The sequence below is a fragment of the Amblyomma maculatum genome, chromosome 2 (assembly GCF_055883805.1).
Source record: "Amblyomma maculatum isolate TAMU_Amacu chromosome 2, ASM5588380v1, whole genome shotgun sequence".
Lineage (NCBI taxonomy): Eukaryota > Metazoa > Arthropoda > Arachnida > Ixodida > Ixodidae > Amblyomma > Amblyomma maculatum.
In genome coordinates this window covers 116203344-116227521 of record NC_139345.1, presented here as the reverse complement: position 1 = coordinate 116227521, position 24178 = coordinate 116203344, and the positions used below count along the sequence as shown (strand labels likewise).

The window sequence follows — 24178 nt, the reverse complement described above, 5'->3', positions numbered from 1 at the left end:
GCCCTGGAATTGACTGGTCATCGGGTCACCTGAGCATGATTTCAAGCGTCCACATTGAATGGGGGCTATAGCAGGCGCTGAAAACTTAATTTTTCGCCTTTGAGATGCAAGGGTAATACCAGAATCCAGCCGCCCAGTACCCAATTGGATCCAGAGTTAGACCACGCAGAGTTAGACCACGCAGGCGCATTGTACGGCTTGGTTACAATGGTATGGCTGTGTCGTGTGGTCTTTCACATAATGTGAAGGCTTACGACTGTGTATGCTCTGTGGGACACATGAAATGGCCCGCATTATGAGCATTATAGTACATTAAGTGCATTATATGCAAATGAGGATGCTGTAGGGGAGCCAAGCTGGAGCCATTAATGAAGTCACGTCAGTTTAAATGTCCTCCAATTTTCTGAGTAACCATCGACCGCCTATAGCGATTACTCATTAAGCACTAGTTATCTGGTGTGACATTTGCTCCAGGTGTTTCGTGCGGTTTTACTGTATATAATCATGCGAGGTAAGTCATGCTTGAGCACTGTCAGCTACCATTTTATCGAACCTTATATTTCCTTTACTGCTGAACCTCTCTGCTTTAGGAGGCCGGTACACGTTCGAGACTGCAGTGCGTTGACCGATTCACCTCACGGAAGTCACATTTGCTGTCGACAGCCAAAGGACATCATGGACAGCGTAACCCTCCTGTCTTCAACCGACTTGGTGTCGCGCTTTACGCCTTACGACTATGCTGTCTTTGTGTGCGCGCTGCTCGGCTCGGGCGCAATTGGCCTGTACCAGGCCTTCGCCGGCGGCTCCGGAGGTAGCCAATCCCTGCAGGACATGCTGACCGGCGGCCGGCAGCTGCCTCCGTGGCCTGTCACCACCTCGCTCATGGCCAGCTTCATATCAGCCGCGTACCTGCTCGGCAACGCGTCCGAGATATACACCAACGGGACAATGTACTTTATGGTGTTCCTTTCGTACTTCCTGGTGATTCCGGTCACGGCGTACCTGTACATGCCCATATTCTACAATCTCAAGGTGTGCACTGCCTACGAGGTGAGTCGCTTGATGGCAACGAGAAACAGCCTTGTCAGCAGCGCCCGTAACTAATGTACCTCGCATAGTTTCATTCATTGTCTTTCCATATACCCTACAGCTATAGCATGAAGACTGTTCCTTTACTGATATCTAGCCTTTGTGTCACATCTTTAAGCATTGTGCCGTGTTCGCAGAAGTCAGCCCCGGAACCAATACGCCTTTTCCCTGTCATCGTATTACTTCGTAGCTATTGTATTCCCGTGGTGCTCCACGCTTCATTATGGCCGCATTCCCCCTTTTTTCGTTTTAAGATGCTTACTGCGGTTTACTTACCGAAAATATCCGTGAGGGTCTGTAGCTCACTTTGGCTCTCTGCGCAAAATACCATACCCCCTGTTTAAACAAAACCCACAAGATATTTCTCTGTTTTTATTCCATATTGGGTAAAAGCTAAACTAAAGCCGACTCCATGCACTCTCCTCTGGCTGGCGTTCTATTCTTGTCATCTAACAACGGTCGATGCATGGGGCTGTTCCTGTCGTGAATTGCTACGTACGTTCACTTAACCCGCGCAATTGAAACTTGCTAGTTTATTTGCGCTTTACTATCCTAATAGTATGCCTTCCTTATAAGCTCTGTCACACCTGCACCTATCAGTAGTTCCGTAAAAGGAGTCGCAGCATTAGCACCGTACTTTACATGTACACCTTTTACGTCTGAGAAAGCTAGCACAGCCATCAGTGCACTCCATTACTACACATTTCCTCCAAACATCAGTAGTACCTAAACAATTCTTCAGCTCTATCCATACTTCATTTTTCTATACCAATACTTTCAGCTTTTTTATACTCTCTGCACCGCAGGCCTTTATATAACTGGCGTTATCCCAATCGATTTATATGAGTAAATCCTGGTTTTCTGGCCTTTGCCTTTGTATGTCAAACAAAGTTTTCTGTATAGCCAATCTTCTGGTACCTGCTTTATTTGAAACACCTAACCTAAAGCTGTAAACAACGCCTACTTAATGGCGACATCAGATCAGTACGCAACCTTGCCGTAATTGCATCAAGACCGGTTGCTCTATTCTTAGGGATATTTACCTTCGCTCTCTTCATTACAGCGTGGCGACCAGTTTACATTTTCCGTTTTCTGCATGTCTTTCCTACTGGCATTGAAGGATTATTAGGGCGAAAGACTTTAATGGCTCATCGTTGTCGTCAGCAAACGTGTCACGCTTTTGCGGCGCTCTGATTGGCTGAGGTGGGGATGACGTCACAGAGGTCTCGACCAATCACAGGGCACTATCGTTTGGCATGAGCTGCCAACTCGGGCATCTCCTTTCAGATAGGAGGATGATATCAGAATCAGCCTGTCAAGACCCTAGCATTCACGTTATCCCTAGGCCACACAGACATGCTCATACGGCTTGGTTAAAGCGGGGCTTTATATGTTGGCTGGTAGCTTACGCTATATAGTCATACTGATTCAGGCGTTCGTGTGGCGCATTTCATTTGGCACTTCCTCGAACGCCGCACCACACAAGAAGATGCAGTAAAACCAGGAATCAGCAAGTTTCAAACAAAGGCTTTCGTCTTACACACTTAAGTGGTCCAAAATGCCACACAAAGTTTTTCAAAATTATGATACTCCACTATCTGCTTTTATCAATATTTCGATAGCGCATATAGTCACCCAGGTGTAAAGAAAACGACGCACACTTTACTGAACGATGGAACAGATGAGGGCAAATTGTATCAACAGGCGTACGAGTGTTGCTCGAACATATAGTCCGGTGTCAAGGAAGAGCTTTGATCTGCCTCATCCACCCACATTAATTAATCTACCTGCCGGGACCATTCGCATTCAATGTGCTCCAGCTACTTGCTTCGGCAGCCTCGGCGTGCAGTGCACTCGAGTTGTGGCGAGCAGATGTACTCGGAGGCAACCATGAGTTGATTGTCGCATAATTCTGTGCATGTGCTTTTGAGCTCTGTCGTATTGAATTAGGATTCTAAAAACAGCTAGCAGAACTATCGCCGGATGAGGGTCAGGTGAGGTAGGAAGAGCTATACCGCATGTAAAATAGGAGCAGGCAAGGTTGTTTGCGAAGGGCGTTGTTTTGAAGTTTGCAGAGAATATGTATCTTCGGGACGCTGATTTCATGGTGGTATTTGAAGGTTGTCTGGAAGGAGCCACAGAGTTGGCTGGAGTGTATATCTTGATAATGTGTTTGCAGCGTAGCGTCCCATTACAGGTCGGAGGCCTCGGCCGGGGGAGTAGGATGCGAGTTTTTCGGGCAAGCTTGTGGACCATCTCATTGCTCCCTATCTTAGCATGGCCAGGGATTCATCTAATTGTAACCGTTGCGGGAGAAAGTGTGTGAAGCAGTTCAATCGGGTCATCACGGAAATCTTCAGGGATTTTGAATGGAGCGAATGTCACTCATGGACTCCGCGTATATTGTGCATGACTGTCGGCGGCAGCTAAGGGAAAGAGATGATAGTGTGCTCAAGGGGGAGAACTTCCCGGGGGTTAGAGGTAGGGTATTGAGTGTAACAGCCTATCGTGTATAATTGAGACGAGATGACAACCAATCTGTTTGCTTATATCCTGCTAAGAAGTTCGGCTCCCATGGGAGTCAGCCATTCGACCATAGTGGTTCCCAAGAATGTCTTACTTGTAGTCATGAAGGAAAGAAGCCAACAGTCGGCGAGGCCAAGGAAAGCGTTGGGGATGGTACTTTATGTCTTTTTTTAAAAATTTGTTTACTTGGATAATCACCGAAAGTAGTAATGTAGTGTTTAGGGGAAAGATAATTAAACACAAAGTAGAAGAAAAAACAACGTGCCGATGGTGGGAACCAAACCCACGACCTCCGAATAACGCGTCCGGTGCTCTTCCAACTGAGCTACATCGGCCGCTGTCCCCCCTGCTACTTTCTTGGGTATTTATGTTGTCTGTATACGAACCTTGAGAGTGTTCACCAGCGCCACCCTCAGCCATAGCGGCAGACGTAGAACGTCCTTTGTTACCGCCAGCGTCACGTAGAACGTGGACAAGAGCGAGGGCGAAAGCTGTGCTAGAACCCTCTTACGATACCTATGGCTTCAAGACTGTCAGAACCGAGACCCCCGTAAGCTACAAGCAGATCAATTAAGGGGAAATGAAGGTGCTCGTTATAATACATGAAGGAAAGAAGCCAACAGCCGGCGAGGCCAAGGAAAGCTTTGGGGATGGTACTTTATGTCTTTTTTCTTCTTTTTTGTATTTGTTTACTTGGATAATCACCGAAAGTAGTAATGTAGTTTTTAGGGGAAAGATAAATAAACACAAAGTAGAAGAAAAAACAACGTGCCGATGGTGGGAACCGAACCCACGACCTCCGAATAACGCGTCCGGTGCTCTTCCAACTGAGCTACATCGGCCGCTGTCCCCCCTGCTACTTTCTTGGGTATTTATGTTGTCTGTATACGAACCTTGAGAGTGTTCATGATCTACATAGGCCTCATAGTGGTTACTCTCGTAAACAGACACCACAGCAGCGCTGCCGCAGCGAACATCCTGCACCTGAGCGGACCCAGAAACTTCTACACAAGTACTAATCTACAGCGCCAAAAAGGCATGTGTGTTAAACACAATATACATACTGTTAAGAGCAGGCAACGAAAGTAAATAATGAAAATAATGCAGTTGTCAGAGAGCATCGGTAAATATTGTAAAAATTATTTGTTGACAGAGTTAGCTCGACTAATAAATGCAAATAATTAAACCTCTTTGCGCGGACAGTGCATCTGAATTCCTTAGAGGCCTGAAAAAAAGTCCTTGTATGTGATGGTCGTACAGCTACTTTCCGTTACTTTTAAAGAAATATCACACTTTAAGGTGAAACATAGGCCGGTGAAATCAATGTCAACCGGATGATGAACTACACATAAATAATTTGAATGATAAAAATATGTTTTTTTAGCAACTGCTAGACTCTAGAAGTCTAGCAGTTACTAAAGAAACACATATTTTTATCATTCAAAGTATCATTCAGATATCATTCAAATGACCTATAAGCCATTTTAATGGCTTGAAAAACTCGGATTATTGCAGTGTAGTTATTAAAGACCCAACGAATGCCCTACATTTGACCCTCTCAAATGTGAGGGGGGGGGGGGGGGGGAGGAGGCGAGAAGGAACAGGCCCCACCGGCGATAAGCGATTGAAATTTTTGTATTAACATGAACATCATTTTCCAGCGTGATGTCACCCGAAGTCGGCTTTCCTCAAAACATGGTGCGAAACAACCATGCGTCGAGTGTTGCTGGAGTCGATATGTGGGCGTATGCGATATATCATTTTACCAGTGAATACAAGACCAGCACGCAAGTGCTGGTTCCAAAAGTACGAATGGCCCGGAGCTAGACTGTGGTGGTTGTACGAGCATACGAGGACATATATGAGGCGAAAACAACGATAGCGACTGCGGCCTGGGATTATCGCTGAGAAGTTGTCAAAAGAGTGCCAGTTTTATAAAATGTGTGTCACTGCACCATTTTTTATCGTTCCGTTGCTGCTCTCTTTGTCCTACTTGCAGTACCTGGAACTTCGTTTTAACCGTGCCATACGATTCACAGCAGTAGGACTTTACACTGTGCAAATGGTGAGCATAATTCCATCCTCCCAATGTTTACATTGCAATGCTTTGCGCACAATGCACCAATGCCATCGTTTGCATTGATCAGTGTTCAGCTTGTTATACCCCTTTTTAGTACACCAGGGAAAATTGTGGTCGTTCGTGGGTAAACAGCTCCAGTTTGTAGCAAAAATCTCTCGATTGCAAAATTTTGTACTTAAACTGTCGTACATTTTTTTGCAGTGTTTGCTTGCTTTTTGTTTTAACCATTTACTAGACGCAACTGAAATTCTTTACAGCCACAGACAAAAACACTTAGCCATAATTTAAAAGAGAACATTATCTGTCTTCTGCTAGGGATTACTGCATAGGTAGGAGTGAAAAATGCTCTTTTCTTTTGTTATAAGTAGTTGTCTTCGGCGCAGACAATGCCCATACAAGATTTCAATTTCATCAACAGGAGAAATAGCTCTTACGTACACACTCATTCTTCCATTTAACACGAGCGCATCATATCGAACAAAAAAAAAAAAGGTGTCTTAATTTCTTTTCCGCTCATCGAAGTCGCCGGATGTGTCACTGTGTGACGTCGTGATTTCATATGTAGTTGTAAAGTTAGAAGCCGTCAGCTCGGGCAACTTCTTTTATAGGAAAGGATGAGATGGGAATCGAACACATCGAAACCCTTGCATTCCTCGTTTGAAGCCTTGCCGCGTCGAAAAATCATGAGCCCGTCTGTGGCATGCGGAGGGAGGTGCCCACTTCTCTGACGTCAATGTTATGCATGGTGGTACCACATGAAACCTTCTCATGGCGAAAAAAAGTACATGGCTACGTGAGCCATATGTGGTTTAGGTCGCCTACAGAATTAAAACAGCACAATAAAGGGTTAAAAAACGAGTAATAATGTATGTGCCTTTTCTTTATATAGGCTTTTAATTACCATGTAGCATGCCTTAGAAAAGCAACGCTTATGTGTATATGAGGCATGAATGTCATTGATTGTCTGTGAATTTTTTCTTTCGGAATTGTCTGTTTCGGAGTCATGGAAGCGTGGGGACTCTAGCTTTACCGCCCCTTTCCTGACGTTATCGGACAAAGAGCTAGCTAGCTCTGGTGAACGCCCTATGTATCTGCTCTGCTGTCCCTCGATCGTCCGGATTTTGTGCCGACTTCTTCACATCATGAAGACACAATTTATCAGCAGCATGATCATTCACAGCGTAGACACATAAAGCGACACCTGAATGTCATCGCAATCGTTTCGTTATGGATGTAGTTAGCAAGGCTACAAGTTGAAGTTTTTTTGTTAAATGACCCTGAATATCAAGCGATTTTACAAGTGAGAGAGTCGTCAGTGCGCAGATGTTCAGATATGTTATTGTTGGTTGCCTTTGCTTAACGTCTACGCAGGACAAAATGATGTTTGCTAAATTATATATACAAATTTCAGGCGCATATTTCATGGGAGTGGGGCTTGTGAGAGGCGACGGCTTCTTCTTCACACGTATAGAGATATTTTCTAGTTTCATCAGCATTTCCCAGGAACCCCCACTGAAGCGGCACCTGATATAAAAAACCGAATTGTTCAGACCTATCTTACATTGCGTAGTGCTGATCATCCTTGTCATAACTACAAGAACATTTCCGCGTTGTTCATTGCAGGCTCTTTACTTGGCTGTTTCTCTCTACGCTCCTGCACTTGCGCTATCAAAAGGTTTGTGAACGTCTCTTTAAGAGTATCGAATGAAGCATAATGAACGATCTTGCTCAGGGCTTTATTAAATAGAGTATATCCTTTTCTTAATACAGAAGTAGTGTATCGATTTGTAGCCAGGTCGCAGGAAGAGGTGCATTTCATTCTTATTGATGTGACAGTACAGCTAGAAAAAAACACATTAGGAAATTGTGGACGCCGGCTTCATCTAAATAATATGAAGAAGCGTGCTTAACAAGGTTCTAGGTCATCTTATTTTCGCTTCATCCGAGCATATCTTATGTAGTTAGTGTAATAGAGGTAAATCTGGGGCCAGTTGATCGTTATGAATAGAGGTGCTACTTTGAAACACATAGTACGGGGACAAGAAATAACATAGTGCAACAGAAGACGTGACTTACAGCCGTTGTTTGCAATCTGGTTGTCAGGATGGCTCCAAATTCAGGCCACTTATACTGACTATAAAGCGAATGTCATGCACCACATGCATAATATATTTCCCCAACTTTGCGTTCAGTACGCAACTGCCCCAACATCTATCTCTTAGTAGCAAAAAATGCTGAAGGTATCAATGTGCGGCAAAAAAAAAAGAAAAACAGGTGGTGTCCTCACCACCTGTTTTTCTTTTTTTCAACAGGTGCAGTCATGGTTAAAATTCTTGAGGCCACAGAAAATTTTATGCGCAAGCAGCACTAAAACGTAACGCAGTTTCATAGCAGTATAAAAAAATTGAAACTTATCGCAGCATTTCGACGTCAGTCATGAACGAAAGTAAATATTTTGCTTTATTTTAGTTTGAACCTATATGCAGCCTGAAGTCTTTTGACAAATAATGTACCATTATCGTGAACTAAAAGCTGTAATACGGAAGCTGTAACGGGAATGCAACAAGCAAAAAGTTTTACCTCCTCGATCAAATATAAGGACAAGGTCTTTTACCACGTACAAATTCCTCTTTTGTCAGCCTGCCACCGATGAGAATTCCTTTTACTTCGCCCATTGGAACTGTTTTGTTAGCGCTTCATTTGACGATAGTACAATCCTCACCTTGAACAGTTTTGCTGTCATGCTTCCAGTAGCGGTGGCTTTATTAGCATTAAGAAATTAATCACGCAGTTAAAAGAAATATAAAGACAGACCTAAGAAAGTCAGAACATGTTGCGATGCAGAGAAACTTATTGAGTTTACGCTAAGGAAATCATTCGTCGGATGCCGCCATGGGAAAGGTTCAAAGTAGAACAGTCCAAAGAATGCTTAAAGACGATGCTGCAGGAGCGTAATGACTGGCTGAAGTTTACCCACCTCGGGTATTTTTCATCGCACCAGTTCCTATATGAATGCTTTCCTTGTTTTACAAAAGATATCCTCCAAATGAGGGATTGATTATCAAGAAATTTGGAGGCATCTCGCATGTCAACCGCAGATTCAGGAATGTTTCCAAGTGCTCTATGAATTCTCCTCACACAAAGTGCGCAAGATATGATAGTATTTGTACGACGAAGAAACGGTCGTAGAAGTAAGCGGCGGGCATGAATGCCGTCATGATTGTATTTTTCTCTTGCATACAAGATATGGCTCAAAAAACCTTCAATAAATTTTGCATGTAGTGCGTGTCATTCGTACCGATTTGGACTTCGAGCGTCTTTTAATTCCTAGTAGCAGGTGTGTTCATGACCTGTCAATTTATTTTTGTTTATTTTTCCGTAACATTTCGAAAACTGTCTCATAAGCAACGTGGCTGGCGTCAGAAGTTGACAATTCCGAGACCACATATTGACAGATGCGAACTGCGCAGGATGTCTGCTTGTAGCACGACTTAGTGCACGTAAAGAACCCCAAGTGGCTGTGAAAAATATGGAGCCAACCGCTGTAGCGTCTATTACAACTCATGTGCCGCTTCGCGTTCCAGAACATGCACCCACCTCTTGAGTACGCGTTGCTTTTCGCCAACTCTTTCTGCCGACACTAATTAACGCATCAATGACGTGCTGAATTGCAACTATTAAAATGAACTACTGCATCTATTTTTTGCAACCCTTTTAACATTTTCTTTTCAAGACTGTTCATTTTGTAGGTGCCCTTCAAGAATGTGCCGTACGTGCTTGTCTTAAATGCCACCGCGATTACAATACCTATAGAAAGTCGTGTGTTTGAATGCGGTTTGTGTGATCGCTTACCAGAAATTGCGTGCATTTTCATGGACTCCCACGTAGACTGTGGACACAGTCGTAATGTTATGAATGCGAACGAACTAAAATTTTGCTTCTCTTAGTTATTCGTGTCATAGACACGCTGCTCACCGAGAGAAACCAGAATCAAATGATATAAAGTAACTATAGCGTATTTTACTCCTGCAGTCATGGGACTGCCCCTGTGGGCGGCTGTGGCAGCTCTCGGAATCGTTTGCACCATCTACACCAGCATTGTAAGTGAATCGAAATTTAGCCATATTTAAGCCATTTTAAAGAGGCCATGACACCTTCTTACGGGATTTTAGCGCGCTGAGAAGTGCACCCATAGGATCTCCCAAGCTAATCATTGGAATTCCGTGTGCCGTCGCTCTGCTTAGTCCAGCTGCTTCGTGACATCATCAATGCGAAGTACGCCATAATCGTTGTCATAGCAACTTACACCCAGTGGCTGTCATAGCCACTACCCGCACCCTCTCACCCCGTTTGAGCACTACTAGCAAAACTACTAGCATGCATCTGGCAGACGGTTGTTGGCAGGTGACAAGGCCGGACACTGGCTGGTTGTGTGACGTCACGATACCAGATGGAATGATGAATTGTAATGAGCCGCCAGCTCCTTTCATATAGAAGGGTGAGATATAACAATCGAACGCCGTCGAACGCCATGTGCCATCGTTCTGATTGGCTTAGCTCGAGTAATTCTAAGGCCAGTACAGCCTTGCCTATGATTGGCCAATTACTATCCATGACCTGACCTTTGACCTTAGATAAACCCTTGATACTTGACCCTGATTTGACCTTTGATTTAACGTATGGCCTTGACCTAAGCGGTGAATGAACCAGTAATTATCACCACACTGCCATTAGCGTAAACGGGTCATGCTTTTTCTGCAAATTTAGTGGCATTCAGCAGCACATAAAATGGTCTCCAAATGCTAAATCACACATGGCCCTAAAATACGAAAATGTAACCAAACTAGTTTGTTGTTTAATTGATTCGACCCCATATGTTTAGCTTTATTATTAGAGTGCTCTTTGCGGTCCGGTAGCGCAGTTGCTAGTAAAATCTTGTTTGCGCGTTCATTTGATGCGCAGGGGGGCATCAAGGCAGTGGTGTACACAGACACCTTCCAGTGCGTCGTCATGTTCATCGCTTTCATCGTAGTCGTCACCATTGGCTTCCGGGAGGTGGGAGGATTCGAAAACGCCTGGAACATCGCCAGGGAAGGCGGAAGAGTTGAGTTCAACAGGTGGGCACTCGTGCCGAATGGTTGAGACATATCTGCCTTAACAGCACCTGCATATCAATCGACTTAAGATATGCTATGCTGCATTGTGAGTGGATAGAGAATACGTCAAACTAGTGCAGAGTGAAATAACTAGGTAAAAATGCGTGGATGGAGTCCATGTGACAATTGAGTGTAGTCTAGAGAGACGTGAATAGGAATAGGATTGATGCAATATTAAGGTAGGAACAAATGCGAATGAGTAATATGTAAGCTGAAATCAGGAATAAACGGTCATTAGTAGGCCATATTTTTCGGAGAGCAGGCAGTAACCGAAAGTCTGCTAGGGTTAAATGTAACAGAGGACATCAGAGGGTCATGCGGCCGGTGGGGATTAGAAATTTGCATCGCTAAAGGGAGCACAGCTTTCCGAGGATAGCGTGTATGGAGGCATTTCAGAGAGGCATTTGTGCGGCAGTAGATGTAGCTAGTCTGGTGACGGTGTTGTTCATGGTAATTATACAAAACTAAATTATCTAATTCAACTTATACAGGCTTCCTTATCGGAAAGAATAAGAGGCAGGAAAGAAATAAAGTATGAAGATGAGCTTAGTTTAATGTAGCTGTGCGGCTTATGCTGGCTGCTCAGCTCAACATCATTCACTTTATGAAAGCTAACTGGAAGAAGAAGGGAAATGCTAGATACCTAAATTAGAGGGGCGAACCAGCCTTTTGAAACAAATGTGCAACACCTCTCTATGCTGGCATATGACGTCTTTCGCATTTTATTTTTTTTTTGCTTAACGTGACAGCACAATAAATTTAGCTAAGTGAAGCGACCGTCTCTTTGATGGTGAAAATATTTTAACCATCACTAGGAATTCGGAAGAGCACTCTGGTTTACTTGTGAAAATGTAAGATTTCTAAGGCTGCCCTCATTGTTTAGACAAACACAGTATTGATCAATGGAAGCCCAGTCCCTTCTATACTTTCAGCCACTGAGAAAAAACTCACTCAAGTTGCGGGGTATTCTAAATTCACCGTATTGCCGCCTGAAGGTGCTCTAAATTTTATTCGCTTCCACAAACGCTCATTGATTAATTTTGCAGTGATTCTTGGGAGAGACGTTCGGTGAGCATTGGTACCCGCTCCATTTTGCGTGCGCGAAAAATCATCGAGAACTTACGTCCTGTTGCAAAACCAAGCCTGTGATCTTAACAATTAATAAACTACTAAAAATACGACTCCATTTTTTGAACCGCCATTAGACATAAGGATTAACAGTGCAAATATCTGGTTCAGAGCATTTCGCTGTGTATCGTCCAATGTATACAACAGAAATGCGAGACACAAGAAGGCGTACACTGGTGATTACAGGCTACGAGATAACGAAAAATTGATTATTGAGGTATACGGTGCCGTCAGCGTTCGAAAATACTTCATTACAAAGAAACCAAAAGTTAACAATGCAGTTTTGAGCAGCATTTGATTCTTATGCCTACTGTCGACAAGGCAATAAGCAAAATCATGAACGTTACCCCTTTCCAGTGCCAGCCACAAGGTGACCGTGCGCCACACCATCTGGGGGCTCATCATCGGTGCGTGGTTCGCAAACTCTGCCAGCTACGCCACCAACCAGATGATGGTGCTTCGCTACCTGACCGTCAGCTCTCTCACCAAGGCCAGAGTGTGCGTACTGCGCGTGCGCGGAAAAGTGTATGCCAGATGAATAGAAAGATAGCTACCACTGTCATAGCTTCTCATCTGTCTAGTATTGCTGTAACTTGTTTTCGGAAGAGCTCAGGGATCTTCAGCATGCAACGATTAACAACAATTTGTGCGAGAAAACATGCTTATGGACCGCAGGAAAGCAAATTGAGTTAGTCGGTAAATGTTCATGTTCAAAATACTGCAATGCGAAAAGACGCAAGTCGACGCTAGCCTATCATTCTTCTTCTTGTTGACTGCGGCTTCCCTTTTTAAAAAACGCACTTTTGTGAATGTTTGAAGGAAATAGCAAGAGCTTGTTTTATGATGCCTTGGTTTTGAGTTACGCGCTTCGAAACTAGAAACCCCCATGTTATAAATGGAGCAAAATTCTGCTTCGTTAGCAGTTAGGTTAATTAGCACTTTACTAAGAAAGGTCACTGCGCAAAATAATTAAAGTTTTAACAAAATATAGCATCCGCCACTAAGTTTTGCTGGTAAATTCGGTTTGCTTGTTGTACTAAAACATTATTGAATAAACGAAATTACGCCTGCATATGGAGACCCTGAATTTCACTAAGCCTCATCAGTTATAATTTTATCTCTCATGCGAGGTGTGGCAAAGGTTAAGGAAGTTGTGCTTGCAGTGTTGTGTGGCTGAACCTGCCGTACCTGTGCCTCATCCTGCTCCTGAGTTGCTTGTGCGGGCTCATGATCTACGCTCGTTACGCCACCTGCGATCCGCTGCTCACCGAAAGAATAGACACACCCGACCAGGTGAGCCCAACTAATTGATAGTGACAAGCCCTATAGCACCTCAGTACGTGGAGGAGTACTGAATTTTGGATGATGCCCGTATAGTCAGGGGCTACAGGTCGCACTCTTACCCCTTCAGAATTGTCCGCCAGCCATGCTGATGTTCGGTTGCCATGTTGTCGGCTAGCAGCTCCTTGCACTAGATTCTGGTGGGGTTGGGAAAGGTAACATGACGAGCATAAGAAACCACCTAACTAAAAACTCGATTCCAACATCAACAGCAGCAGTGGGTGCAGTGCAACGATCAATGAACTCTCCCACGCGCGCTTGGAGAAATAGGGCTAGTGTGTGGACCGTTGAAAACATGTAGTCCTTTGCGCCCTTTGTCTCAACTGACCCCACCGCAATCCACATTCCACCTCAGATTTTGTGCACTTGGTCGCGGTAGTACGAGGCTTCTCTGTTTCTCCACTATATAATCAACAAAGCCTTTAGGTCCGACCTGCTACTTCCACCTTCCTTCAAGCTCCTGCAAAGCCTCGCCGTACCACTATCAAATTTCGCGCCGTACAGTGTCTTGCGGACTGCTGTCTTGAACCGCATCGGATTAAAACATAGCCCTCTTTCCATAGCTGAATCTGATACCTCGCCAACGCTCCCAGCTTTTCAAGCCCCGTTTCTCCCCCACTCGCCCGTTCCATTCCGTTTGATTTATTTACCAGCCTCTATAGCGCTAGCCTCAGTATAGGGCCCTTCCCCTTTGAAACCTTGCTCCCACCCAAGACGACTCTTCATAGGCTGTCAACTTCTATCCTTGCGGTTCCCGAAACAAGATAGACAGTCAGATGAGCCACAGTGCTCGCATCTACACGGTCCTTCGCATGCGAACCCACGAGTCTCCTTTCCATAGCGGCAAGAGAAAGATAGTCATGGTACCATTGCCGTCACTCAGATGTCAATCCGGAGCCTCGCAGCAAAGTTACACTCAGTGAGCTGCCTCCCTCGGCGCATCTGCCTATTTTTCCTTCGGTTATGTTGTCCTCCAACTTCCCTTCACAACCGCTCTCTTTTGGCGTCCCGATACCGCTGCGCATTCTTAACGCAGCGCAGCTTCATCGCCATTCCACTTCATCCTCGGCTGTCCGGCAGGAGTCTGACACCCACGGTTACCGCCCTTGGCTCACCACGACGTTTTTGTGCCATAAACTTCCCCGCGTACTCGCCATTGGTCGTGCAGCTCTCGGTTTAGGAGAGATCCCTCTTGCGACCCTCGCTAGCTCGGCGCTCAGGATGGCCTCCGTCGACGATGAAGTCAGCCTCAGTGTACGCAGTGCGAGCGGCGCAAATAAACCTGTCTGATGCAAACTCAACACTATCGGGGTTGGTTACATCTTCGCCGTGGATTCAGAAAAGACTCGAAACGGACAAAAAGGAAACCAGATGAGTATGAGGTGGAATGTTACAGCCTGAGTGAAGAGAGTTAAGATGAAGTGGAGGGGAGTCTAGTTTGGCTGACTTGATCTAGTTCGACATGTGTATCTGGCTCGATATGGGTTACCCAAGACATTCTCCTTCATCTGCCGACGAGCCCATACACTCTGCCTTACCTAGGCTGTCCCTTCGCATGATCGAGGATAATATTTATTGCCAATTGTTTTGATACATTGACAACTTAAAGGTCATTATAAAATAATTTGCCGCTGTTGGCAGCGGCACTGCTGCCTTTGCGGAGATTGGGAAAAGAGGAAAATCCCTTGTAAGCAATCAAGAAACCGGCGGGGGAATAAGGAACAGCGTGGAAGGCGAATGGTGGTAAGGGAGATATCATGGTCTCTAATTAGATCGATTGGTGGGGAGTGTAGAGGCAGCTGCTACCAGGACAGGCAGCGAAGAAAACGAAATCACCTTTGGCAGGTGGTCCGAAAGGGGGCTAGTTGACAGGTAACATGGCGGAGCACTGATTGGCTGGCGGGGCATGCACGCCACGATACAACGCAACATGGCCGAGTTGGCAGAACATCCAGTAGGTGCTAGTTCGCGTGTGACGTGGCCAATCGCTGATTGATCACCGAAGTGCGTGACGTCATAAGACCAGGATGTGGATGAGTGTGCCGGGGCCGAGATAGGTTGTGTTAGGGTAGATGCAGAATGAACCTCGTTATATAGATGAGAATCAATAAGCAGCGAAAAATAACCTCTCCAACTCCTGTGAAAGGAACCTGTAGCAGTAACCTGCTTGTAATGCTGAGTTCCGCATTTGACTTCAGCGCCCCAGTAGTCATATTAACGCGACAGCGTCAAAACATCAATATCTTGGGCATGCCTCTGGCAGGTGGCAGGTGGCAGGAGACATGCCTGGCACTGATTGGTAGATGGGTTGTGTGACGTCATGAGACCACATGACGTGTCCGAGTTGGTAGGGGCTGCCAACTCAGGTCTGCCTTTGATTTGCAGGCAGCAGCCAGTAGGCCACGCAAGCACATTCCCACGCTTTGTTTAAAACAGGGATTTATATCCTTATGCCGGGTGCTCCTTCACATACTGCAGTAGTTACGACTGTCAGCATATGTGAGATAACAGTGGCACACATTAAGGGATTAGTGATTAGTGAGTAGCAGAGTGCATATACGCGTTTGAGGACCCACAATGGAGCCTTAAGAGCTTAAGTTCCCCCCCCCCCCCCCCCTCCCCCTTTTGTTTTTTGTCTCCACTCTTCGTGACAGCTGCTGCCGTACTTTGTCATGGATGTGCTGGCGCACCAGACTGGCGTGGCTGGTGTCTTCGTCACCGGGATCTTTATGGCCTCGCTTAGGTGAGACCGGCATGTGGAATGAAATGGGCGTACCGTACAAGTTGCCTAAAGAGCGCAGTGCAGTTTGTATACATTTGTTGATCAATATCGCAGTTCGGTGTCATCGGCGATCAACGCACTGGCTACAGTGTTCTACGTGGACGTCATAGCTGTCCTCAGGCCAAACATTAAGGAATCCACAGGTTCCCACATCATGGTCGGCCTTGGTAAGTACGCCGATGTCCACGAAATATGTTTTGGTTTGTGGGCAGTGTTAGAGGACTTATTAGCGTCCTTGTACGTGTAAGTGATTAAATCATGCTGAATGTAAATTGAATAGAATTCTCTAGAATCTAATAAAACCGATAACTTTTATCCTCAGGCGTGCAGACAAGAAAGTAAGTATTGACAATACCTGCTGCTAACTGTGGCCGCAAGTTCCGTGCCCTTTCAAGAGCCTAAATATATTTAAAGCGGCTGTAATTAAATTGGTATAATGACCGCGCAATGACTCTATAATTTTGCATGGATCTTGCTTTTTTTTTGCGTACATTAAGAATGAACTGAAAGCATACATTTTCTTACAATGGCACTTAGATTCAGCCTTTCATTTATGTTTATTTTCTTTATTAGTTTTGAGATATTTGTGATTCGCAGGTGCCTAATGAAGAAATCAAAGTTTGCTTACCTGTTACACAAAAGTTGGGAGGTTGGATTGGTCACAATAAAGAGCTGATCACGTCAAGAAATAAGCATGAAACTAAAAGCAGCATTAAAATCTCACCGATCTTTCTTTGGAATAGTTTTTTATGCGTCTTCGTGTCTCACTCAAAGCCTCGTCCAGGTCAAGCATACTGCTATACACAGCTATTCTAGGGGCAAGGAATGTGCGAACAGTACTTGTTCCAAACCGCATCGGACAAGATAACCTGATTTAAAAACCGAAAAGAATATACGGATCGAATGATTAGAGAACCGAATTGAATATGAATACAATACAATCAATAATATTCGCTACTTGAGCGAATAATTAGAATAATTCGTCTGAAACAGCTATACTCTTTAGCGGCGCTGCTGTAGCAGGGCTGTTGAGTAGAGGTTATGGTATTCATCTGCAGTCATGTATAGCCTCACAATGGCCTGTCAGCAAATGCTCCGCTTGAGTCAATGATTTCAGTGATAGTATCTGAGCACTGTCACATAAGGCCAGTGTCATTTCAAAGCTTCAAACGTGAGTCGCACGCATTAATGCAGCTATAGCTATAGCTGTTAAAAATTACACGCGTGCACTTAAGTCTGCTTACGTCAAGAAATGAGAAAGCAATTCGAGATCATTGCCTAGTTCTACTATGATTTCAGCGTTTTGTTGCTTAGTTGCCGTTTCTATCGGTCCAATTCGGACGAAGTCAAATTGGACCGATTTGTAGGGCGCAAATTTAATGGGTCATACTTTGATTAGGCTGCAGTAAAATGGCGAGTTGAGCGAGTTGGTACGCAACTAAACAAAGAAACAGTGCAACACAAATTTGGTAATATTATATTAAAACACGTGCAATTGATTATTGTCACTTCATGCGGACACGCTCTGATGACAAGCTTTGTCAACACACCACTCTGCCGATGCTCTGGTGACGCCGCACATGCGGCAAGAATGTTCTCGAATTAGTGAAAGACGCAACACTGACCTTCGTTAGGGGACGGGAAAACCAAGGCAATAATTGCCGGTATTTTAACTCAATTATTGTGAACCTATACGTGTCAAAAAATATATATTTTGTTATCGATGACGAAAGGGGCTAAACTAGCGCCACATCCCAGTACATGAGACTGGCGAAAGGTACGCCTCTTAGCTGGCACATTAATTCCGCTTTGGCTGAACCTAGCTCCCTGGACCATTAAGCGTGGTCCAATAACTAACTGCAGAATTATGAACGCCGCCAAATGCATGGGCCGCGTCACGGAGCTGAGCCCTCCATTCCGCACAGACCGATCGCCGCAGTACTACGCACGTGTGTCGTCCCTCTTTTTGGAACAGTCATGAAAGAAAAAGGCGGCAGGCCTTGTTCGAACTTCGTGCCCATTCAAAAAGTAGAAAACAGCTTGACAACCTACTCGCCTTGCAGCCTATAAGTTTTAACTTCAACTATTTGATCCTTCCGACGGTTCAAGTCAAAGAATGTTCAATTCGTTCGAAATTTTCGAATATTCGCACACATCTCGAGATTGTCCATATCATGCTTGACGTTTTAATAATACACACTTTCCATCCTCTCTCTCTCTGTCGCAGGTGTGATCTTCGGAATGTTAGCCATCGCATTGGTCGCTGTGGCCATGAACCTGGGAGATGTTCTCGCGGTACGGCGTTCTCTTAATCCTAAAAACCTGAGCGAATTCCCGCCTGAAAACTTTGCCTGGTATATCAAAAAGAGCAACAGCATTGTAACCTGAATGCGTAGTTCCTTTTTGCCCGTAATAATGTTTCAATACCTTTAAAATGAATCTGTTTTTCGACACTCCGTTGTTATTTGCAGGCGCAGTCGGCGATCAACAGCGGCATTGGAGGACCTCTGCTCGGACTGTTCTCCATGGGCATGTTCATTCCACACGTCTCCTCCAAGGTCTAATTTCTTTCTGCTTTGCAGTCTTGCTTCCGGCTTTGACTCGGTATGCTTATAAACAAGAAACGTATCATTCTGCATTTTGTCCGCCTGCCGCCGCTTGACCGACGGACCTATACCACTTGCCTGTCTGTATGTCTCTCACACACTCTCTCTCTCTACCTCAAAATAACATTATGTTCATCCCCATTTACTTTTTTGTGCATTCATCTATTATTCACTCAGCAAGCTTGCTCACTTCCTTCCTTCCTCCCTCCCTCTTTCGTTCGCTGGCTCACTCACTCACACATACTGTCTCCCCCACACGCAAGCATAGATACATTTGCAGTCTGGACATTTCATTGTTCAGCACTTCTCTGGGACGGTCGATGGTTGCTCACGTACCCGCACGTGACTCTCCCCTAACCGCGCACAGGGCGCCATGCTGGGATTGCTGACGTCCTTGGGCATTGCCTTGTGGTTCTGCATAGGGAGCCTGATCAACCCGGTGGTCTACCCGTCGCCGCCGCTATCGGTGGACGGATGCCCAAGCCTGTACCGAAACGTCACCAATAGTTCTGAGCCCTACGTGGACCCCGTTCTGACCGAGTAAGCGGTGGTCAGCAGAATAACGCTCACGTAGTGTGATCTGGAGTTCAAAATGTCCTTCGTATCTCTTTTTCTTAGGGAACCCGAAGGAATCTATGCGCTGTCCTACCTGTGGCAGACAATGGTGGCCTTCCTCGTCTGCTTCGCGGTCGGAATCCCCGCCAGCTTTTATGCAAGTGAGTATAGGCTGGCGATGACTCTGGGAATTCTACACGTGTAAAATTCGCTAAGGCTATGCAAGGACTCCACTTCATTTCACACTTTTTAATTCCACCGAGTTCCTGACTTTAAATCCCCATTTTCGAGGCTTTCAGATTTTCAGGGTTTTATTGTCAGAAATGTATTACACGTGGCTTTAAAATAGCCAAAAGCGCACCGGATTCGCGATGCAAGCAGCGACCTCTGGTGCTTTCTTGGTCAGACGGCTCTGCACGTGCAGTTAGATCATGGAATCCACTGTGTTTGTTGAGTCCTCGTCAGAAGTAGAGAGATCAATTAGTGCGTGCAATTAAACCTGTTGAAGCAAAGGCACGATGAGGTTTCCAAATTTCGATGTCTGTGGCAGCCTGGAAGACCGTTCAGTTTACTCGCAAAGATTACTTAGACCACAGTTCACGCATCTGAAAGTGGGTTATGTACTTCACATTCAGACATCACATATATCTGGAGTCGTGCCTGCAGTTAAAAACAATTATGGTTCACACTTAAGCTCCGTCTTTAAGGGTATGACGCGATAGCGTAGGCCACCAGCCCACATATAAAGCCCCGCTTTAACCAAGCCTTATGGACGTTCCTCCGTGGCCTAGGGGTCACATGAATGCAACGGTCCCGACATAGGCTGATTCTGATATCACCCTCCCACATGAAAGGAGAATCCCAAGCTGGCAGCTCCTGCCAAACGTAATGTCAGGTAACCCTACGTCCTGTCAATGCACGGCTGTGTCAGCTGCCAGCTACCGCCTGCCATAGGCATGATCGTGATTCTTTCTGTCAAAAAATCGACGCCAGATTTTCAGCAAACAGGCGCCCTAAGCGCAGTTGAGTTAATAATGTGTAAATGCATTCTCTGCTGCTTTTTGGAGCAGATATTCGTTCGCTAATTTTGAGGCATCATTATTAGTCTCTCAAACTACGCCAGTATCACAGAATCGTAAAGTCGGTAGTAAGCGCTTCTCTATGCGATGACGTTCACTACCACGAAAGGCGTCGCCTATTCGGAGAACACGTTGAATCATCGACTGAAAACATAATTACAAAGTCTTGTTAGAATATGTGGTTGGGTCGCCTAATCCGGTAGTCCACTGGTTATCGCTGCCGCATTGGCCTTCTCCGCGAGTCAGTGCTGACGGTCAGGACGATCGCGGAGCGGAATAACCTCCCACTACAGTTTTGGGGGGCTTAGAACGGGGTAAACTTTGGGATTGAATTGGCATGCCCGCCATATGTGGTATAGGTTAGTTACCTCTCCACAGTGCGGGAACTGCTGAGAGCATGAGTACTGCTGAGTACCACTGGTGCAATCGATCTGGCGTTGAATACGTGTTGGTTTGTAAACTCCTAACCGCTTTTCGTTCTAGCTTTATTAAGAGATTTGTTCAGTGTGGAGTACATCAGACAAAGGCTTTTTTTTCTGCTATTTCAAAAAGATAAAGTGAATGAGCACCATATCAGAATGCAGGTTTTTAACATAACCTAATTAGGTCGTGCAGTCACGCACGATTCGCTAAATTTAGGCTCTCGTGGTTGTGAGAGCTATGCATCACAGCCAACATAAATTAAAATCTCCGGCCTTTCACAAATTTTTTCCCCGTCACTGCTTCTTCGTTGTTGTTGTTTTTTTAATAAACAGAAGCTACTAAATTCTCACTTGATCAATTTGCGTATAGAGAACCAGACGCGCAGCAAGAAGTGATTTCCGGTAAAGTCCTCCATCTCAAAGTATGTGAGCTCGTCGGCGCGTTCCTACTTGCAGGTTTGATAATAACAAAGTCAAAAACCCCAAAAATCAGTACTTTTCTATTAGCTTCCTTGTAAATTAATTGGAGTAGCGACAGAAAGTTAGGTGGGCGAATGACGTTGCGATGTTTGCGGGGATAAGATGATGATGCTGCCACAGGACCGACCTAATTGTAAGGATTGGGAGAGGCAATTGCCCTGAATGGAATTTAGTCACGATGATGATTATAGCGACATTAGGTGTGCCTTTAATTGTATCATTTGGCCTTTAATAATTCCACCGAATGACTCACATGTACCAATAAATTCGGTTTGTTTTGTTCCCTTTTTGAAACAACGATGGTATGCTCACTTTACCACCATCTCGCCCCTCACACCCCACTATTTTTTTTTTTTTTATAGCTGCGAATGATCCGAAGACTATGAATCCCAAGCTTATCTGCCCAATAGTGGACATCCTGTTTCCCTACCTGCCAGAGAGATACAAGAGACCCTTTAGGTTCAAGTTGGGGCAGAACTACGTAAGTACGCCAGCGCTTCTTTACATGGCTGTGTCTTTCATCATTACTGTGCCTACATGGCCGTCCTCAATAGAGTAATTAAAAGTTGCAGTCGACGCAATGCGTGACCTGAGCAGTTGCAGCTCATGCTCGCCCTTAGCTGAGTGTTGGGTCGATTTTTTTCGCGCTGAGCGGCGATAGCGCATTTCGGCACATAAATTTTGTGAAAAAAGCATTTTAGGCATTCGTACTTTTTGCTCTGTGACATTGTGAGGAGAGGGGTGAAGGGGGCAGTGGAAGGTAATGAATGGTTATGGTTGTACAGAACTGAATGCTAAGAGCGCTAGTACAGCGTGGCAGAGCTATGCGGAGAAAAAAACAACAACACTCGAGCATTATTGATATAAACAGCGCGAACACGAAAACAAGGGACAAGAAACACGAAAGCCACAGTACATGCGCTGACTCACAACTAAGCCTAAGCCGTTTACTGCAAGGCCCAAAAAAACAAACATGAAGAAAAACGAAACAGTCACGTGAAAAACCCCTGGGTTCACCTGCTGCATAAAAATTACTTTAAAAAATCACTTAAAAAAGACACTTCTTTCCTTGAAAGAGCAAGAGACGTCTTGCTGATACACTTATTGTCCGTTGAAATAAAATACGCTTCCACTATCTCTCTCGTTATCTTCTCTTTGTGGCGATATAAAATCTTAACACTGTCAAACTTAGGAGTGCATTTCTTCTTCTCCTTCTTGGGCGCCCGTCTCGGCTGCGGGAGGTGGTCAGTTCGAAACCCGCCGCCGGACACCCACCGGTAAAATTGGGTACAAGCGTCCCCCGGCCCGGCGCCCGGCTCTTTTAGGGGTGTGCGTTTGGAAGAGGCTCTGCTAACCCTGCTGTGCCCCCTCGGGGGCTTAGTTTCGAACAACCATGGCCTGCAAAGGCCGTGCTGAAAAAAAGGGCCACATAATGGGCTGTTGCCGCGCAAGGCGGACTTATTGTTGTCCGATGGCGGAACGAATCACTGCCACATCGGCGCAACTTATTTGGGCCGTGACCCCTTTTCCCAAGCATTTCACCCCAAAAGAGCCGAGCACCAGGCCGGGGGATAGCTTGTACCCATTTTATAACCGGTGGGTACCCGGCGGCACCAGGGATCGAACCCGGTACCTCCCGAATGCGAGGCGGATGCTCTACCACAAGGCCACCGCTTCGGTGGCCTTGTGGTAGAGAAGAGAAGATAACGAGAGAGATAGTGGAAGCGTATTTTATTTCAACGGACAATAAGTGTATCAGCAAGACGTCTCTTGCTCTTTCAAGGAAAGAAGTGTCTTTTTTAAGTGATTTTTTAAAGTAATTTTTATGCAGCAGGTGAACCCAGGGGTTTTTCACGTGACTGTTTCGTTTTTCTTCATGTTTGTTTTTTTGGGCCTTGCAGTAAACGGCTTAGGCTTAGTTGTGAGTCAGCGCATGTACTGTGGCTTTCGTGTTTCTTGTCCCTTGTTTTCGTGTTCGCGCTGTTTATATCAATAATGAATAAGTACCAACTCGCCCAACAAAGTATCTTGGTAACACTCGAGCGCTGCTCGGAAACCAAAATTTTATGGTGCATGCGAATGCACCGGAACTGCATACGAGAAAGAGAATGAACAAAACGTTAACAAAAAAAAAATCTTCTTGTTTGTTTCCATGTCCAGTTAGCACTGAGAAGCTGATGTCAGAGTTGTTACATTTCTCTCTCTCTCCCCCCCCCCCCCCCCCCCATAACTTGCAATATCTTATCTTCAACCCTAACTTCTGGACAACTTAAACGACGCTTTTCGCATCCATAAATGAGACAATTCGGCGGCTTGCCATTGGAGAGAAATCCGGTGTAGAAGTAATTTTTTGTTTGAAGTGAAGGGATGTCATAATCGTTAAGTGATCGCTTCTTGTCGCAGCACGAAATGTTTGTTCGACTCAGCGAAAGCACTTTTTTTTTTTGCTTGCTCTTCAAAGCAGTAATATTTTTAGCTTGTCTTTTCGAACTCGCAGGTGGACCCGGCAACGTCGCAACCGCAGCCGATTCAGCGGAAAAGCTGGCCGGAGACGAACGGCGTAGCTGTCGCAGCAGCAGCGATCGAGCGCGACCCCAAGATTCTTGGCCAGAACGTGTCGTACATCGAGGCCCTGACGGGGCGCCTCTTTCCCAGCCAGCCGTTTCCACCAGTCGAGCCTCTGCGTTATAGTCAGTACTCCACGCACTTATAACGCTCCATATGTAGGGGCATATTAATTTACCAGCCATCTTCATAAAGTACATAGGTCGAACTTACCGCTACCCCTTTTGAATCGTGGAAATGGCGATCCCCGCCTTGCCTAGCAAACAAAATGGCTGTCTTTTTTAATTTCTTAAAAATTTTGTTTCTTTTCTCACTCTAACTAAATTCTGCTTCTTTACCATTCTGAGCTTTTTTTTTTTTTGTTAAAAG

The 24178-nt window shown here is 45.2% G+C and overlaps 1 protein-coding gene across 1 annotated transcript; it reads left to right on the top strand.

The window, feature by feature from the left end:
• The first annotated feature begins 675 nt into the window (after positions 1-675).
• Positions 676-23957, top strand: LOC146199638 (sodium-coupled monocarboxylate transporter 1-like). Its single transcript, XM_084592162.1, has 15 exons — positions 676-1050; positions 5615-5680; positions 7319-7370; positions 9728-9795; positions 10658-10812; positions 12337-12477; positions 13143-13272; positions 15975-16063; positions 16157-16269; positions 18330-18397; positions 18574-18660; positions 19076-19248; positions 19327-19424; positions 21607-21725; positions 23742-23957. The coding sequence occupies exons 1-15, from the start codon at positions 676-678 to the stop codon at positions 23955-23957; spliced, it is 1950 nt and encodes a 649-aa protein (XP_084448288.1).
• The last annotated feature ends 221 nt before the right edge of the window (positions 23958-24178 follow it).

Coding starts and splice junctions, on each gene's coding strand:
- LOC146199638 (XM_084592162.1), top strand. CDS start 676: ATGGACAGCGTAACCCTCCTGTCTTCAACCGACTTGGTGTCGCGCTTT. Junction 7,371..9,727: donor TGCACTTGCGCTATCAAAAG/GTTTGTGAACGT, acceptor TTACTCCTGCAG/TCATGGGACTGCCCCTGTGG. Junction 10,813..12,336: donor GGAAGAGTTGAGTTCAACAG/GTGGGCACTCGT, acceptor ACCCCTTTCCAG/TGCCAGCCACAAGGTGACCG.